At 29.1% G+C, this 19791-nt stretch overlaps 1 protein-coding gene across 17 annotated transcripts in view; it reads left to right on the top strand.

Annotated features, from left to right (window-relative positions):
- The window catches only part of LOC130899106 (serine/threonine-protein kinase tousled-like 2), a 109702-nt gene extending 102875 nt beyond the window's left edge, over nucleotides 1–6827 (top strand). For all 17 annotated transcript variants that reach the window (XM_057808861.1, XM_057808858.1, XM_057808873.1 and 14 more), the window contains 5 exons: nucleotides 2214–2576; nucleotides 4160–4303; nucleotides 4393–4540; nucleotides 4609–4859; nucleotides 6094–6827. In XM_057808861.1, coding sequence (XP_057664844.1) covers nucleotides 2214–2576; nucleotides 4160–4303; nucleotides 4393–4540; nucleotides 4609–4859; nucleotides 6094–6526 — 1339 coding nt within the window. In that variant the 3' untranslated portion in view covers nucleotides 6527–6827. The remainder of the gene's footprint in view (nucleotides 1–2213; nucleotides 2577–4159; nucleotides 4304–4392; nucleotides 4541–4608; nucleotides 4860–6093) is intronic.
- Nucleotides 6828–19791: the final 12964 nt, after the last annotated feature.

Consider the following 19791-nt stretch of genomic DNA (forward strand, 5'->3'; position numbering starts at 1 on the left):
GTTCTTCTTCTCCTTTGCTCTTTGTTACTCCTTCTAGTATTACCACTGTACCATTTTTACTACCCTTCTCCATCCGTCCGTACTCCGTTCTTCTTATCAATTCAGTTATTTTCAAATATCAAGTTAAATCTCCTATCCATATCTTTTTCGGCTTACCTTTTCTTTTTATTCCAATACTTTTATTTGTGTTTTGTTGATCATTCTCTCTGAATTCATGCTCCAACCTCTTGATTCTTTGTGTTCTGACTAATATTAGGCTTGTTATATATTTCTTTCAGCTCGGTATTAGTTCTTCTACTCCGTTGTTTATTTCAACTCTTCCTTCTATTTTTGGAGCGATTTCTTCTATCACATTTTTATCGTTTCACCATTTTTTCTTCGGCTTACCTTTTCTTTTTATTCCGATTCTTTCTGGAGACGTGCCCCAACCTCCTGACTCTTTGTGACCCTCAGCTCAGCATTTATTTTTATCTGTTGTTCATTTTCACTTCTCCTAGTATTTATAGAGAACTTTCCTTTGTCGTATTTCCATTGTTTCACCATTCCATTCTTTTTACTATCCTTCTCCGTCTATTGCTGTCATCTGGTCTTCCTTTCAACTTTCTCAAATCTGATGTTACCTCTATTATCCACTTTTTCTTTGGCTTGCTTTTTCTTATTCCGATACCTTCTTCTTTTATTTGTGTTCTTCAACAACTGGAATCTTTGTTTTCTGAATATATATATATATATATATATATATATATATATATATATATATATATATATATATATATATATATTTTAATATATATATTAATATTTAATATACTTCTAATTTTTGAGCAATTTCTTTTCCCAAACTTCTATTGTTTCATCACTCTACCCTTTTTACTATCATTCCTTATCTGTTTATTTCCATTGGTCTTCCTCTCCACTCAGTTGTACCCTATCTTAACAAATCTGATGTTATGTTCTCTATGCAAATCTTTTTCTTCTTCTTATTCTAATTCCTTGCCAATTCTGTAAACATGTCCCAACCTTCTGACTATTTGTATTCCGACTAATATTAGGCTTGTTATATATTTCTTTTATCTTGGTATTTGTTCTTTTTCACATCTTTTGGAACAATTTTCTTTAGAACCCAGGACTAGTCGAGTCTATTATATATATATATATATATATATATATATATATATATATATATATATATATATGAGCCCCACAGGTTTCAGGCCCTTAGTTTCCAGTTCCTTTACCCGTATATTTCCATTTTTTTCTGTTTTTTGTCTTATTTTGCCAATCATTCACTTCCTTTGTTTTCAAAGTTCTTTTAATTTCCTTCAAACATTTTTTTTTTCGGTCTTCCTTTTCTTTTTTCCCACCTTCTCCACCTTTTAGCATTTTTTTTACCATCTTGTTCTGTTTGCTTCTATTTTATGGAATATTTTTAGCATTTTAGTTCTGGTTTTGTTATTTTTCTGTATCTTCCTTTAATTCCACCATAATTCTATTTGAGTTTCCATATTTCTAGATTTATTTGCTCTTTTTTATTCATTTTCCAGGTTCTGCTTGCCTAGGTAATTGTTCTATTTTAACCGTAGTTTAATTTGTAAGCTTTTTGTCTTTGATTTCGAATCTATTCCAAGAAATTCCAGTTATTTATTATTTCTTCATGAAAATAGTTTCCCGTAACCAATTTTTCATCTTTTTTACACATTTTTATATGGTATAACCTTCAAATTCAATTACCCCCACTACATACTAGTGAATTATAGAGAAAATCCAATGAAACTGTTGGAAAATTTTACATTGATCCCGAAAAATATTTTCCATTATTCCAAGTACTTCGCATGAAGCGAAAAAATGTAATGAACCACTGTTGCCATTATTTTCTTGTCGCAAATCTACAGACAAAATCCAGGAAAAATGGGAATAACTTTTTATAATTAAGGGGGTAAAAAAACGGTGCACCCTGGTTGATCTAATTCCAGCCCTTGTAGTGATCCGGGAACAAAAAAATTTGGAAAATTTAAATAAAAAATTAATACATAAATTTATGAAGCATATTGATATAAATTGTAAATATTTCAATGTTATGATGATAACCCTTGATCCAGAAACACCATGACGGTCAAAATTGTTTCAAGACGGGACTGAAACCGATTAAAACCTCAAAAATTATATTAAACACCGAATTTGCTGCCTTATTAATTTTTATTTTTTTCTTCAAGGCGGCAAGAAGAAATAACGGCGGAACGAGAAGAAATAGATAGACAGAAGAAATTATTGTTAAAGAAAAGGCCATCGAATAATGAAAGCGGTCGAAAAAGAAATAATTCTAGCGCTTTGTTAAACGGAACGGATTCCGGTTTTTTGAAACCGGACGCGGTACCGGGTTCGTTTACGTTACAGGAATATTACGAGGCCGACGAAATATTAAAATTAAGGCAAAACGCTTTAAAAAAAGAAGACGCCGATCTCCAACTCGAAATGGAGAAATTAGAAAGGGAACGTAATTTGCATATTAGAGAATTGAAACGTATCCACAACGAGGACCAGAGTAGGTTTAATAATCATCCAGTACTCAATGACAGGTAAGAATTTTTATAATTCTTAATACTTTTTTTTTAATTATTTATCAATTTTTTTATATTTTCAACTTATTTGTCAAGTATTTTTCATCATAATATCCATTGCTTTTATTGTTAATCCAATTCTGTCTCAAATAGTTCAGTAGATTCTTCAGAATAGCCTATAACTGCTTAATCATAAATAAAAAGGCCATTTTACTGAAGGAAAAGAAGAATAACCTAACCAATTATATAACCTATAACTTTACAAGTGAAGTTTAAACCTCAAACGTCAGTTTTTACTACAGATTAGTTTTATAGATGGCGAACTTTGGTTCAAACGTTTCCGGTGGTCTGGGGGGAATTGAAACTTTAGTTTAACATGAAACTGATTATCAGGAAGAGCCCATAAAACAATAAGTTATTCGTCCTAAATCAAATTTTTGTCCCATTGTCCCATTTATTTCTTAAATTTTTAATGGTTCTATCGAAAACGTGAAAGTTTTTGTTATTTTCATCATTAAATTTCCATGCCAACACCTAACCTTTTTCCTTCTCCTCAAAGTTACCGTGAATGACAACTGACAGAAAATCATGTGTTCAACTGTAAAATAGAGCAAATCTTGTTAATTCCTGGTTTAAACTAGAGATCAAACCATAGTTTAATCTGCTGTTTTACCCTAGGCTGTAAAATTGGCTCATAATCCATACAGTTACATGGGTTTTACATGATTCTATATCCTATAGGCTGCTTTTAATGTTTCCAAAATAATTAAGAGTTTCCAATGTCTCTATGTTGTGAAAATATAAAAATATGAACGTTTTAATGCTTGACAATTTTTTTTAATAGAAAATTTCAATTCTTAATTAATAGCAATCAACATTATACTCTTTAACGTCTTTCTTAGCTCATCTGTCATCCTCTTTCCCTTTCGTTATGTGCTGATTTTAAAGCCGTTCCAAGTTTGTCTCACTTATTTTAGTAAATTCCCCAGAAATAGTCAGAAAGTTTATAACATTCCAAAATATTCTATAACTAATAAATCATATAGAATAAGGCCAGATTACAGAAGAAAAAAGAAGCAGAACGTAACTAATTAAACAACTCAGAACTTAAACTATACAGTTACATGGGTTTTACATAATTCTCTTCCCTCTAGGCTGCTTTTAATAATCCCAAAATAATTAAGTGGAGTTTTAATGCTGACTGAGTTTTCCATCAATTCCCAAATTGTTGAAAACTTAATTTTTTTTTGAAAATTAATTTTCACTGTTGTGTTTATTAAACATGAGTGAGTAATGAAATTAACTCCTTTTCATTAGATGAAAAGAGTTTTTATCAGAATTCTGTTCATTTTCCACCAGTTTCCAATAAACTTGATTTTGTTTACCCTACGGCGGCCATTTTTAAATAGACAGTTTTCAAATATTCTGGAACTTTCTTAATTGTTTGGAAGCATCTATGAGAATATTTAAGAAAAGATTAAAATAAACATAACAAAAATAGAATGTCTAAATATACCAAAAACTTATTTTATAATAAAAATATTTGTGGTACTAATTCCAGATATTTTTTTATATTGTTGTTTTTTTTTTTTAATTTCTAGGTATCTACTGTTGATGTTATTGGGTAAAGGGGGGTTCAGCGAAGTGCACAAGGCGTTTGATCTCAAAGAACAACGGTACGTCGCCTGCAAGGTGCATCAGCTCAATAAGGACTGGAAGGAAGATAAGAAAGCCAACTATATAAAGTGAGTGGTAACGTTTTATCTTCTATTATCCCTAATATTTATTCAAAATTTTTTTAAACGGTTTCCGATATTTATATTTTTGTTTTTAGACACGCGTTAAGGGAGTACAATATACATAAGGCGTTAGATCATCCGCGAGTAGTTAAATTATACGATGTGTTTGAAATAGACGCAAATTCATTTTGTACCGTACTAGAATACTGTGATGGACACGATCTTGATTTTTATCTAAAGCAGGTGAGCACCATAACCTCCAAATATCATTTCTTCTCCTTTCTAAATATTAACGAGAATTATTTTTGTAGCATAAAACGATACCCGAAAGGGAGGCGAGATCGATAATAATGCAGGTCGTGTCTGCCTTGAAGTACCTGAATGAGATTAAACCTCCTGTGATCCATTACGATCTGAAACCGGGTAATATCCTGCTGACTGAAGGTAACGTTTGTGGCGAAATCAAAATAACCGATTTCGGTTTAAGTAAAGTGATGGACGAAGAAAATTACAACCCCGATCACGGTATGGATTTGACGTCACAAGGCGCCGGCACGTATTGGTAAGTGATAATCACCAAAAGCTTCAGTGTATATTCAATTTGACATTTTTTTTTTCGTTTTTGAGACCTTCAAATACTAAATAATTTTATTGATACAATATTGTAATGGTTGTCTTGATACTTAATTTATTTTTCAACGGTAGGGTCAAAAATAAACTCTAGCTGCTAAACATAAATAGTTTATATTCCCAAAAAGAATTTCTCAATAATTCTAGAAAATATACGAACGAATTATTTGCTAATTTATTTTTCAATGGTGGTGTAAAAACTAAACTCTAGCTGCCAAAAAAGAAATAGTTTATATTCCCAAAACGAATTTCTCAATAATTCTAGAAAATACACAACCAAATAAATAAAAAGAACTTTCTAGAAATTAGTTCTAAAAAAATGATTTAAACATTTCCGCTGTTTATAAAAAAAACATATTTAAGCCGCCGCGAATCGGCGCACCCGCCAAATTTTAGACTTCAGGTTTAACCGAACAGGACCGGCTTCACGGTCCATATCGTGGACGAGTTCGTAACAATATTTTATAGATTTTTCAAAAATTTATTCCTCATTAAAGTTTGTAAAATTTGCTTTTATCTAATTTTGATGTATTTCCTTTTTGAATCCATTGTAGGACTTTGTTTATATAAAGATGGGGGTCCTGTTGAGGCCATAGATGTTAATGACAACTAAATATTGTTTCGGTACAATAATAACCTCACTTTTCCTCTTTATTCGCCATTATTGTTTGTCAAAATATGCCCCCCTAAGATTAATAAACTTCTTCTCGTATTTGAACCAATTTTGCCAGTACTTCTGCCCCTCCAACTCCAAAAATATTGATTTTGACCGAAGGGATTGTCATCTCCTGCTGTTTATTGCTGGTATCCTTTGGTTTATATATGGGGGTCTTGTTGAAGCCATGATTGTTAATGACAACTAAATATTGTTTCGGTGCAATAATAACCTCGCATTTCCTCTTTATCCGCCATTATTGTCTGTCAAAATATTCCCCCCTAAGATTAATAAACTTCTTCTCGTATTTGAACCAATTTTGGCGGTACTTTTGCCCCTCTTAACTCCAACAATATTGATTTTGATGATTGGTTTATATATGGGGGTCTTGTTAAAGCTATAGATTGTTAATGACAACTAAATATTGTTTATAAGTTATAAATTTTATTTATAAATAGGGTAAAAGTGGGTATTCACGTTTTTTCATTACTTTAAAACGTTTTTGTTTCAGGTATCTTCCTCCGGAATGTTTTGTAGTGGGCAAGAATCCTCCGAAGATATCATCAAAGGTGGACGTATGGAGCGTAGGCGTGATATTTTATCAGTGTCTGTACGGTAAAAAACCTTTCGGACACAATCAGTCGCAAGCGACCATTTTAGAAGAAAATACGATATTGAAAGCGACCGAAGTGCAGTTCGCAAACAAACCGGCGGTTACAAATGAAGCGAAAAGTTTTATTCGTAGCTGTCTGGCTTATAGAAAGGAGGATCGCATCGATGTCCTTTCGCTGGCGAGACACGAATACCTCCAACCGCCCATGCCTAAACATTCGAGATTAACATCGAATCAACAGCAACAACAACAGCAACAGCAACAACAACAACAATCGGCATCGTTTTCGGCGGGTATATTCGGAGCAATGAATGCGTCGTCGTCGTCTTAGTAGACCAGATCCCGGGGACGAAAAAATCAAAACTCGAACAAAAGAAAAAAATTACAAATAGATGTTTCATGATTTTTAACGGGAAATGTGAGTCTTATTGAAATTTGTTGCTAAAAAAGTGTTTGATTTAATGAAAAATGTTTTATTGAATTTTATAAAATACTTTTATCGAGTAAAAACTTGTTAAAAATTTTCAACTTTTGTAAATTATTTAATAAATAATTAGATTTTGAATATTTATAACAACTCAAATAACAATATATAAAAAGTCAAATATTAAAATATAAACAAAATAAAAAAATACAATTCAAAACAAATTCTTGTTACATGAATCTTAGTAATTTTATATATATATATATATATATATATATATATATATATATATATATATATAAGACAAACAACATAACTGTTTTAGAAGAGAATAAATTAGCACAAATATTATTTTAATGGTTTTTTACATCTAGTAATTGATTTTTCATTAATCAAACGCTGTTTTAATTTAGAAGAATTGAACCAACCAAAAGAAACGTCTATTTTTGATTTTAATCTATTTGTCATTGAAAAAAGTCCCTAGGATCTGGCCTATAGTGCAGTGCTGTGTTTAATATAAGTTTATAAAAAGAGAAACTAGACTCTTAAAGAAATAAAATATAGTGTTAATAAAATAATTCTTCTTCTGTATTTAGAAGAAAGACTATATGACCTTCGTTTTTTTTTATTTGATTAGACTGATTTTTTTTTGTTTTGGTCGAGTGAGGACGTTGTGAATTATCGACACACAGGATAGTGCGGATTTAAAACGTTTTAAAAAGCAATGCTTGGCTTCCCTCTTTTACTGTCCCAAACGGTTGACACAAAATTAGGACTCTGGTTGAAATATTCAAGAATTTTTGTTTGTTTTCTTTCGTTTTAGAACCTATCTTAAACAAAAATTCGCGTAACTTATTTGATTTTGGAATTTTTGCATTCATTTAAATAGAAAATGTATGTTTGAAATATTGGAATAAACGAAATTCAAATTTATTATTATCGAAACGTAATTTTTATTTATATATACCTAAAACTTGAAATTCTTTACGTTCAAGAAAATATTTTTATCAACTAACTAGTTTTCTCCGTTTCTACATTTTTTTTTTCACCGTTTAATAATCAGTCGAATACAATTTTTGTGTTATTTTGAATTTATCAAAAAAAATCATATACTCCCCTTATTCTCTCCATATGGTATCTTTTAGTTACTAAATTTTCCTTTTATCCATTTGAAATCCACGTAAACATCCCACATTCAATTTGAATGCAAAAAGAACAAAAAATTAAATCTTAAATTGGTACTTTTTGACATGTAAGAGTCCTCCTTTTGTGTCATCTGTTGAAACGCTGTCCAATTACTTGAAAAGTAAGTGCAAAACAAACTGATAGTCGTACGTTTCATTTTTTTATATATAAATATATATAAAAAAATCTATATATATATAGAGAGAGAAAGTTTAAGTTATTTTATGAAAGTGCCCTTGCTTTGTATCATAGTAAATTTGTTTGCTATTTCCCTGATTCTCCATACCCGAAATACCCCATTCCCATATTACCCCGTTCTCTCATTATTCATATTAATAATAGTGTAATGTGTACAAAAAAAATATGATGATTCAACCCTATTATTCAATTAAGAAATTTGTTTCGTTTAGTAAGATTTATGCAGTTTTCGCTCAAATTTATCAACAACTTAACCTCAATCTTGTTTCAACAGCTCAATATTGTTTGGAAGTAATTAAAGAGAATTTCAATTACAAATTGACTTATTTACATAAAATAACTACACCGAAAGTCTCTATTACACTATTTGGTCACTATAGTATTTACACAAAGGCTCGAAGGACCAGGTATTTTAAATGCGAGTCTTGTTTTAAAAGTGGTAAATAATGTATTCAGTATAAATATCTCTAAAGGTTCCTGAAATACTAAAGGAACAGTCTTTATACATTATTTGATCATTAAATTAGATACAAACTCATATGCAGGTTCGAAGGACTAGATATTTTGGTTGGAAGAGTTGTTTTACTGATGGGAAACACTTTATTCAGTATAAATATCACTAACGGTTCCAGAAATTCTACATAAGTAGCCCTATTAAATTGTTTGGTATTTATGTTACGACATAAATTCACGTGACGGCTCGAAGGACCATATATTTTAGTTGGAAGAGTTGTTTTAATGATGGGAAACACTGTATTCAGTATAAATATCACTAACGGTTCCAGAAATTCTACATAAGTAGCCCTATTAAATTGTTTGGTATTTAAGTTAGATATAAATTCACGTGACGGCTCGAAGGACCATATATTTTGGTTGAAAGAGTTGTTTTAATGATGGGAAACACTGTATTCAGTATAAATATCATTAACGGTTCCAGAAATTCTAAATCATCAAACCTTTTACATTGTTAGGATTTTAAGTTAGATACAAACTCGATGCTGGCTCGAAGGGCCAAATATTTAAATTGCAAGTGTTAATACTACCAATGGTTGTAAAATAATGGTAATAAATCTGCTCGGATAAAAAAATAGATGATTAGATAAAAGATAATAATAGAACTAAATTCAATTTTTTTAAACCAAATCAGTAAAAAATGAACTTTTCTTAACTTTTATACAATTTTTGCTTCTTTTTCATCCGATTTTCACCAAATTAGTTGATTTTACTCAATAATCTTTAAATATTTCAACAAACTTTTTTTTAATTTAATTAAAATATGAGTTTAATGAAAAAATAGAGAAAAAACAGCTAGAATTGTATAAAAGTTTCAAAAAAATTGTTTGTTTACAAACTTTGTTTTAAACAAATATTCTACTTTTATTATCCAATAAAATATTCAGTTGAACTTATTTTTGTATTTATTCAGATTCATTACCATAATTTCTAGTTTAATTTAGAAGTTTTGGAACCGTTGATATTAATACTGAATACAGGGTTCACCACCACTAAAACAACACTCATAATGTGTAAAACATTTTTTTTTTCATTATATTTTCACCAAATTATTTGGTTATACTGAATATTTATCAGTCTATTTGGATATTTAAAAGTAATTTCTTATTTTTTTTTATTAAATTAAAGGATTAGTTTGATTTCGGATCACATCAATCCAATTATCTTCTTCATTTACTTAAGGGGGCATCCATTAATTACGTGAACCATTTTTATATCAATTTAGACTCCCCTTCCACTTAGATAAGATTTGCCTGGATCCCCCCTTATTTACGCTAAAAATATGTTAAAATAAATTTCATTATTCATAATTTATTTAAATTAAATAAAATTCAAAGTAAAAACAAAACTTTTTACTCAAGTACTATTTCGATATAAATAATCTGGGATTTCTGGTAGTTAAGAGAAATGTCTACAACGCACAGCAGCTCTTTAGCACGAACCACACGCATTGGTTGAAACTTGACTACAGTTTCTCGTCGCAACGTATCTTTACACACGAAGCGAAATAAATGCCATATATCTTACAACATCTATTATCAATCGTTTTTCTTTGTTTATTTACATCAATGTCAAACTTTTTAAATTAATTTTTCATTTTTTGAAGTTGACGTGAGATTTTCGATTATCCCCCCTCGGTTTAAATGAGATTCCATCTGAGCACACGTAATAAATTGATGCCCCAAAGTGTTTAAATATATTTTCTTTATATATTTTTAATATTTTTTTTTTTTTTTTGAAAAAGGGCATATATCTTACATACCGAAACAGATATTTTCCACTATATACGGCTTGTTAGTCACAAACTCATTTTTTGTTTGGGTTTGTGATTTAACAGAAATTTAGCAGCTTTGAGACGTTCGCAATTGATTTTGCATCAATTTGTTCGAGAATAATTACAATTTCTTTTTTTTTATAGATATATATATAAAAAAAACCTTTTTGTACAAAGATATCTTGATTTTGGGTTAAAAAATCCATGTTTATACCATTCTACATTTTTTTGATAGTTATTTAATTTCATTAAGTATATATACATCTTGTTTTAGTACAGTCCATTTTCATTAAAAGCTATAAATTTGTTAAATTAGAAATTTTACAATAAACGAATACATTATTTTGTAAAAAAAAAACTCTACAATAAACAGCAACACAAACACAAAGCTAAATAAAAAGAATTTTATTTCGTTCTTTAATTAATAAAATCTTTCTGTTGACCTAAATAAAATACTCACTTTATAAACTAATGTTGAAAAATGTATATTTCTCACTAGGGTGAAATGAATTCCCACTCTTCCACTACCTATAATAAGGAAGCGAAATTTTTCACATATTCTATTCACTCCTACAGTAATTCCTAAATATTAATTACCCATTTCATGTAAGTCGACATAAAAATATATACACGTACAGAAACCTGATGTTTCATATTTGTACTAGTACATTTTCGAAACAGTATATTATGACCTTAATATGTTTTAAAAAATTTATTATTACGAGGTATATTCGTAAAGTAATCTCTATTTTAAAATAAAAAAAGATCCAATACTGATACATCGAGGAAATCTATCAATTATACAATATTTTTCAACATCTAGCAAAGTATAGTGTACAGACTATGGTGAAAACGTTCAATTTGAACTCATTAAGGAGTCATAACGCCCTTTCTGAGCCTTTACAAAGTATGATGGAAAACGTTTCGGTTGAAGCCCTTCATAAGTCATCACGCTTCGTTTTACCCATTTACTGTACAAATTATGACTAAAAACGTTCCAGTTGTAGCCCTTTAGAAATCATCACTCCCTTTTTTTAAGCTATTCGCTGTTTAAAGTATGGTGTGAATCGTTCATGCTGAAGCCCTTGTTTCAACTAGTTACCATACAGAATATGGTAGAAAACGTTTCAGTTAAGGCCCTTTAAGAATCTTGATGCTATTTTTTGAACCATTCGCTGTATGGAGTGTGGTGAAATACGTTCTAGCTAAACTCCTTCAGGAGTCATCTTATCCTTTTTTTGAGCCATTTACTGTACTAATTATGACCAAAAATGTTCCGGTTGAAGCCCTTTATGAGTTATCAGACCTTTTTTGAACCATTCTTTTATTGAGTCATTTACTGCACAAAGTATGACCAAAAACGTTCCATTTGTAGATCGTTAGAAGTCATTACACCCTTTTTTGAGCCATTTGCTATACAAAGTATGGTGAAAAAAGTTCCAGCTGAAGCCATTTGAGAAACTTGACGTTCTTTTTTGAACTAATCGCTGTACAGAATATGGTGAAAAACGTTTCAGCTGATCTTCTTCAGGAATCATCACCTACTTTTCGAATAATTTGCCATCTGGTTAAAAACGTCCCAGTTGAAGACCTTTAAGAGACACCATGCCCCTTTTGAAGCCATTTAGGAGAAATTACGCACTTCTCGAAGCCATTTGCTATACAGAGTATAATAAAAAAGTTTTCGGATAAAGTTTTTTAGAGTATGAGCAAAAACTTTCCGCCCTTTAAGTCATCATGTCCTTTTTTGAGCCATTTGCTGAACAGAGTATGTTGAAAAACGTTCCAGTTGAAGCCTTACTTCTTAACATCGAATCTCTCATTGCAATTTATCTGTACACTTCACAGATTTGTCGTTGAATTTTTCTCATTAATGAAACTAATCACTTATGTTTGCAAAACCAACAGTGAGATCAAAATGGCGTTAAATCTTTCTGCTAACCACAAAAATGACACTAGCAAAATGAAGATGGAACTTATTTTATGAATATACCTCGTATTAGAGATTGGGTATATCCAACAAACAGTTTTAGGTTATTTTTTTTAGTTTTATATATAACGACAGTGAAAAAATATCATTTTTTTATATTTTGAATCAGACCAATCAAAAGACTTCTCTTTTCTACAGTTTTTATTGAACATTAAATATGTTGATAATTTTCAAATAAAATTTTCCATGTTATAAATTTTTTTTCAACTTATTTAATCTTTTTTGAAACTTTTTTAATATCAATAGCAACTAAATACAGTATAAATAACTTTATAGAACCGTTAATTTTGATTAATTTTTTCTAAATAGAATTAAAACAATGATTTGAAATTTTTTGAGTATATACTAATAATACTGTGAACGAAAACATCTAGAAATGTAGAATCTACATTGATTACAGATATCTTTCACTTATATATTTAATCGGTAATGATTCTTTGCTGATAATTGTAGTTTTTGAATTTTATAAATTTGAATAAAAACGAAAAAAAAAATGATTTCGCGCATGCTGTTTTTAGTTTGATGCTAAATCAATTAAAATGAAAAATCTCGGTATTCAAAAAGCAAAACTTAGATTCTAAGTTATATAATTATGTGTATATAAATGACGGCTTAAAATATTTTGAATATCTTTGAGATTGCATATTGCGGAATGTCTTGAATCTATACAAGATCAAATTTATACAAAAACAAATTAAATAAATAAGAGGGTTTGGACAAAACTCGCTTCGGCTTCGTCATTTTTTACTATTGAATTTGACACGAGCAGTAAGTATCAGCCAGTTTTGTAAATACCTCCCAAAATAATAATGTAAATATTTTGTAACAATTGTGCTGCAATATACTAAAGTCTAGATCTAAATTTAAAAAAAAAAATTGTTCCTACATGCAAACAAACTTTATATCAAATGAAACTCTTTATACCGTACTCCTATATTGAAGTACTGAAAGTTTAATTGTTTTTACAGCATTTCAAATCTGTTCTTCGCCAACAATCCCCATCCTCCAACTCTCATTGTTTTTAAGTCTTCGAGAACTTAACCTGATTCTGGGTCTGCCTCTTCGTCTTCTTCATATTTTTCTGTTAATTCATAACTTTATTCTGAACATTCTCGTACTAACCTGGTCTATCACTGAAATTATACGCCATTGCATTTATAAATATAAAAAAACTTACATATAAACAATAATTTACAACTTGAAAACACACTCTGGGGTTCAGTAGACTCTAAGACAGATTATTTACTTCCTAGGCAAGACTGAAGGCAGCAATAGAGAAACGAAATATCCTTTGAGATTTGTTGGACCTTTGAGTTATGCACATAATCCCTTACAAGAATTTTCCAGGTAACAAGGTGTATTTTCTTGTTTTGGAAAGATGTGTTTCTTATGTATAGACCGCTTTGAAATGCTAAGTTTATAAGATAGTATACATTTTCGTTTATTAAGTAATGAAGATCTAAAAATATTGAAACCAATTAAAACAACAATTTATATTTGTCTCCTTGCAATTGGGGGTTGTTATTTATGCCCATACGACAAATAATTTTTTTTCTTCAGATAACAGTCATAATAAATTATTATAAACTGTATAATTTTCTTCAATTTCTTTTATATGATTTTGTTGATAAATTATCTCGATTTTAGATCTCTGTTAATTAAAATGTCGTTATTACATTAATCATATTTTAATAAAGACTAAAAGTAGTCGAAACGTAGATATTATATGCTTTTAGGTAAAATGTTAATTAATACTGACTTAAAATCAAGATAATTTAACAATAAAAAATATATATTGAACGTACCTCGTATATTTTATACTAGTTACTATATTTTGTTTCTACAAAAAAAAAAGAAATTAATGAATGTGTGTAATTGAGTTAAAAGATTGTATTTAGATCTGTTTATTTGAAATTAATTTTGTTTGCATTTTTTTTTAAATTCTGGATACTAGGCTAATAAGCAAAGTATGTCCATATGGTTAAAAAAAACTCGCAACTAAAAATTACATGTTACTTATTTATACTGTGCTGTTTGTGTAAAAAAAAACTAGTGGTAATCGCTCACCACGGACTTTTGTGATAAGAATAGTTAAAAAAGTCATGTTCTAGAAAGCAAAAAAATGTATCGTTATATTGTTTATTGTATTGTACCTATACTTTTTATTTTATACAATCGTTCACAGTTTTCCTTTCTTTTTGGTATATTCTACCGTTGTACATATAGTGTGTATATTACTACACAGTAAAGTTTTCAAAATTAATTTAATTTATTTTTCCTGCGATTTTATTATTAAAAAATATAAGTTCTACTAATTTAAATTCGACTTTTTATCTTTCACTTAGAATGGTAATGACAACAATCACTCTGGACCATCTGGAACGTCAACCATCAACCACAAAAATAAGGCGTTAATAAACTTAATTTCTATAATTATTAATAGTTTAAATGCTTATAGGAAGAAAAATAATATTTTGGCTACTCTGACAAATTTTGCATTTCGGTATTTTGTCAGAATTTTGAATTTTTTAAATGCTATAGATAAAGTGGTAGTTACTTGGAAAATAACACTGTATTAGAAAGTACCCAGCCCTCTGCCTCTAAACTCATAAGGTAATTACTCATATTGGAGTTTTAATGCACAGAAACATCTTTACAAAAGAAAAACTATCGAAAATAAACAAAAATGGCATTTGTTTATAATAAATTTTGAGGTTATGTTCGTTCTAGAGAACTATGGACTATTCTACAATACGTGACTTTGACAAATCGGCCATTTTACAACAAAGAAAATATTTTTTCTCAGTTTGTTAACGCGCGTATCGTGTTTTTTTCACATTATTCGTTATTTCATTAAAATAGATCAAAGTGAATATTATCTGACCTGTGATACAAAGTGCCATGTAACGAGGTATCAGATGAAAATCGTTTCTAAATAAGGCAAACGGTTTCTAATATAATAATTCACTGTCATTTTTTATCACACCTCGTATGTTTGGAAAGAGTACTTTTCTTCTGAATACGATATATAAAATGACTTCTAAAACCTTTCTATTTCTACTAAATAAAAAATTATAAAGTTTGATAAGTCTGATGGCTCATAAAATTCGGTGAAGCAAATTATAGGTAATTAGCAAGATTTCTACAAAATTTCCAAATAAAGAACACTGAAAACTTCTTCATCAGTTTCTTATTGAATGTTTTACATTCATTGCATATCAAATAAAACATTTAAGGCCGATTCATAAAATTGACTTTCCGTTGCCATTCGCGGGTGACGTTTGCCCTTTGACCTCTATTGACCCCATCCATTGACTTTGCTGACGTTAACCTAAAAATTTTTTTTTGACGTGTGTACTAATTTTTGTTTTTATTTGTAATTCGTTATTAATGAAGAATATCATAGAAAATAACGTTTATTTTATTGGGAAAAACGTGGTGAACGCGAACAGAAGTGCTCTATTCCATTGCTACGAACGGACGGAAAAAGATAAAATTCGTTTATATTGAAAGTCATCAACGATGGACGGCAACTATGAATAGACTTATACATTTCAATAATTTTTATTTTGTAACAGCAAACAGAAAATCAAGTTTTTGATTCGGTAATTATAGTTAAATGGATTTTCATTTTAAATACATAATATTTTTACCAAACAACATTAATAAGAAATATGCTTGTGTCATTTTAAAGTTATATCTTCAATATAATATAAATTTAAATCCAAATTATGTTTTTTCTAGTCAAAGATTATTACATATTATAAAATATTTTGATCAAATGCACCACATTTGAAAGCTATAATTCAAGCAATTCTTCTGACTGCCAGTGCATGTTTTTTTGGTAAAAATGGCAGGAAGTTCGAAAAAACGGTAAGTTATCTGGTTCAGCACATGATGAACAATTCACAACACAACAATAATGAGGCATTTTTGAATAAATTTGCTTAGATTGAGTATTTAAAAATTAAAAACTCGTCAGTGTTTTTACACATGCAACAAATATTCGAATAAGATTGTGTGCCGTCTAATAAAAATGACTGAACTGTCAATGACGTCATTTTGGAATGACCCATAAACTCAATTTATTTTAACTGTTGATGCAGTATTCTTATTAACTAACAATACGATCATGTAGTGAAGTTTTTTTATCACAGACCTTTTTTCACTTTTGAATTGAAAATCCAATATTTAGAACTAAACTTCTTCTTCAGTTCAATCTATTTGAACATGTAAAATTCATTTCACTTTTACCACAATCAAACGAAATCATCTTACTCGTTAAACGTCTCTAGAATGAATTCTAATCTTGAGAATGAATCTCATATCTAATTGTTATTTAGCACATAATTTGTTGATACATTGTTTCTATTAAAAAATTACGTATGTAGAATTAATTATTGCGATATTTTGAACAATGATAGGAATTGTGAAGGAAAATAAATATTGAATATTCTGTAGATATTATCAATCTATTCATAAACCATTTATGACTTTTACTCAACTGTACGTACAAAATTGTAAAGTAGACACAGATCTTTTTACTGCAGACTGATAAATGAAGGTTATACAACATCGCCGGATTCCACAAGTCTGTCTTTTTGATCAAATCAAAGTCATTAATCGAATTGATTCGGAAACATTTTTTATTTATTTGGCGTTAATTATTATTAAGTAGAACAAACCTAGTGAAGTATTATTGGCTTTATGAGATATTCCAAATAGAGAAATTGTATATAAAATGAGGGTTTTAATACATCTGGCAACATACGTTTAATAAATCGAATTCAGTGCTTATTGATGAAGTATCCAATCAATATCGATGACTGAATATGTCTACGTTACGGAAGCGCGAAATTCAAATTGGAATGCAGAAAATTTTATTTTCAAAGGTAAGTGAATATTTATCAATACTAGTAGTTATAGGGAAACATAAAAACATTTCTTATCTCAACTTTTATAGTAAAATGACAAAGAATAATTCATTCGTATGTATTTTTTTAGTTCACCGACAGAACAAGCTGGTATATTTTTTTTAATATTTTAAAACATGTTGGCACCCACTTTTATTTAAATCTAATTAATTTGAAAAACTAAAGAATTCGTTAATCATTCAAGGACTCAACTCTAAGTACAAAATTTTGAAGTAGACGCAGATCTTTCACGAGTTTTTATTGCAGACTGATAAATGAAAGTTATACAACGTTGCCGAATTTCACAACGAGTCTGTTTTTTTGATCAAGTCAAAGCTGTATTATTAATCGAATGAATTAGGGAAACGTATTTTTTATTTGTGTGGCGTTAATTGTTATTAAGTAGAACAAACCTAGTAAAGTATTATGAGATATTACAAATATTGAAACTGTATGTTAAATGAGGGGTTTTAATACATCTGGCAACATACGTTTAATAAATCGATATCAGTGCTTATCGAATAAGTATCCAATCAATATCGATTACTCGTTACGTTACGGAAGCGCGAAATTCAAATTGGCACATTTTATTTTCAAAGGTAAGTGGATGTTTTTCAATAGTAGAAGGTATAGGGGAAAATGAAAACATTTCTTATCTCAACTTTTATTGTAAAATGACAAAGAATAACTCTAAAACTTTTCAGAATCAATATACGTCTGATATAGAGATAATATGTATCTGAATACATGATATATAGATGTATTAACTACGTAAATATACATCTTATATTTTTGCAGATCAAATCATCCTATTTATCTTTTTTTTTGTTCACCAACAGAACTGGCCGATCTTTTTTCTAATGATATTTTAATACTGATGTTGGCACCCACTTTTATTTAAATCGAATTAATTTGAAAAACTGAAGAATTCTTAAATTATTCAAGGAACCTTAGAAGATAAATTTACAAATTCTTACCACTAGATATTCAATAGTTTTCATACATTCAATTTGCATCGTGATTATTATTATTATTATTGGGTGTAAATGCAATTTCAAGATAAAATATTTTTTAGTGTAGTTTTTAGCAACTGAATATTTATCTAGTAAGAATTCGTTTCTTTTTTAACCCTGTGTGGTAATTCAAGAAAGGAGAAACTGCGTGTAATAAGAAAAAATTGTTTTGTGCAAAAAATTCATCATTTATATGTTTGTTTATAAATTCAATTTGTGCCCATAAGTTTAAGCTAAATCTACGTTATTCCTAAAAGTTATCTACTATGTAAATAGGTCATTTGATGGATTTTGTAGAATCAAGTCCATCGCTTTTTCCTTTTTTTTTATTACTAACTACATTGAAATCATTTTAATGTTCAGAAAAATATCTATTAGGTATAAATACTGCATGTAGATACAATTTTTCTGAAAGGACTTATCTTATTTTGTCTATGATTATTTCCCTTAGATAACAAGTTTTTATTTTTTTCAAATTAGAAATCAGCACAAATAACCAATATTCCAAACATAACCTCAAAATTAGAGTATGTGCTATTAATAAGAAGCTGTAGTTTTTAGGCTATTTATTGTTTGTTACCAATTCAGGAGATTCATTAAAACGATCAGTAAATTTTCCTGAGTAACTTTTTGTTAAAAATTATACCATTTCATATGAGATTATTTCAATGTAGTTATTATTTTTTTTTGGACTATTTCAATTAACATCTTGCCTCTTTTGACTTGATAGTACCAGAAAATCCAACAAAACCCAGAGAGTACAATGTGAGAATAGATATAGATATACATATGTAATAATGATAAAATGATTTTTTTTTTGTTTTGCAACATTTCAAATAGATATTTTTATCATCAATGATTTGTTTCAAGTTGATCCCACAGTCGCAGGCACGGAGGCCGTTAGCGTTTTAATATTTTTTTTTTCAAAATTTTTTCAACGCATGTGCCAGTTCGCACTCGAAATTAAATATTAAATTAGCAAAAGGGTTTTGGGATCGTTTAATAGGGATCCCTCAGATTCATTATTATGGTGAATATTGTATAATGTTTGCTTTTTTAGAAATACTGCATATATAGAGAAATTTTTTTAAAAATTTGTTATATAGGTACCCCAACTGTCATTTAAAGAGTTTTTACCTTATAAACAGATTGAAAAGTAAGTAATCTCAACGGAAACGATTTTGTAGGAGTTTGTAACTTTATATTATTGCGCTCCCCTCGTATTTTTAGTTCTAGTAATTGGAAAAATCTTGTGATTTAAATGAATTTTCTTTAAGCCAAATGCCGGGTACTAAATAGTGTAGATCATTTTTATAAATAATAAATTTTGTCACCTTTTTTATTTGAATTTTTTTTCGTATTATCCACAGGTTTTTAATTATAGCGCTTCAAACTTTTTACAATGTTTAGTTTGTAAAAAGTTTGGAGCGCTATAATGAGTTATAAAAAAAGTTTCAAATAAAAAAAATGGCAAAAATTATTATCTATAAAAATTATCTACATTATTTTTTTGTTACGATGCGCGATTCACGAGATATTACATAAAATGAGTTTTTCAAAATGGCAGCTGACGCGGGCGCCCCCTC

Source organism: Diorhabda carinulata, chromosome 10 (genome assembly GCF_026250575.1).
Source record: "Diorhabda carinulata isolate Delta chromosome 10, icDioCari1.1, whole genome shotgun sequence".
In the NCBI taxonomy this organism is placed as follows: domain Eukaryota; kingdom Metazoa; phylum Arthropoda; class Insecta; order Coleoptera; family Chrysomelidae; genus Diorhabda; species Diorhabda carinulata.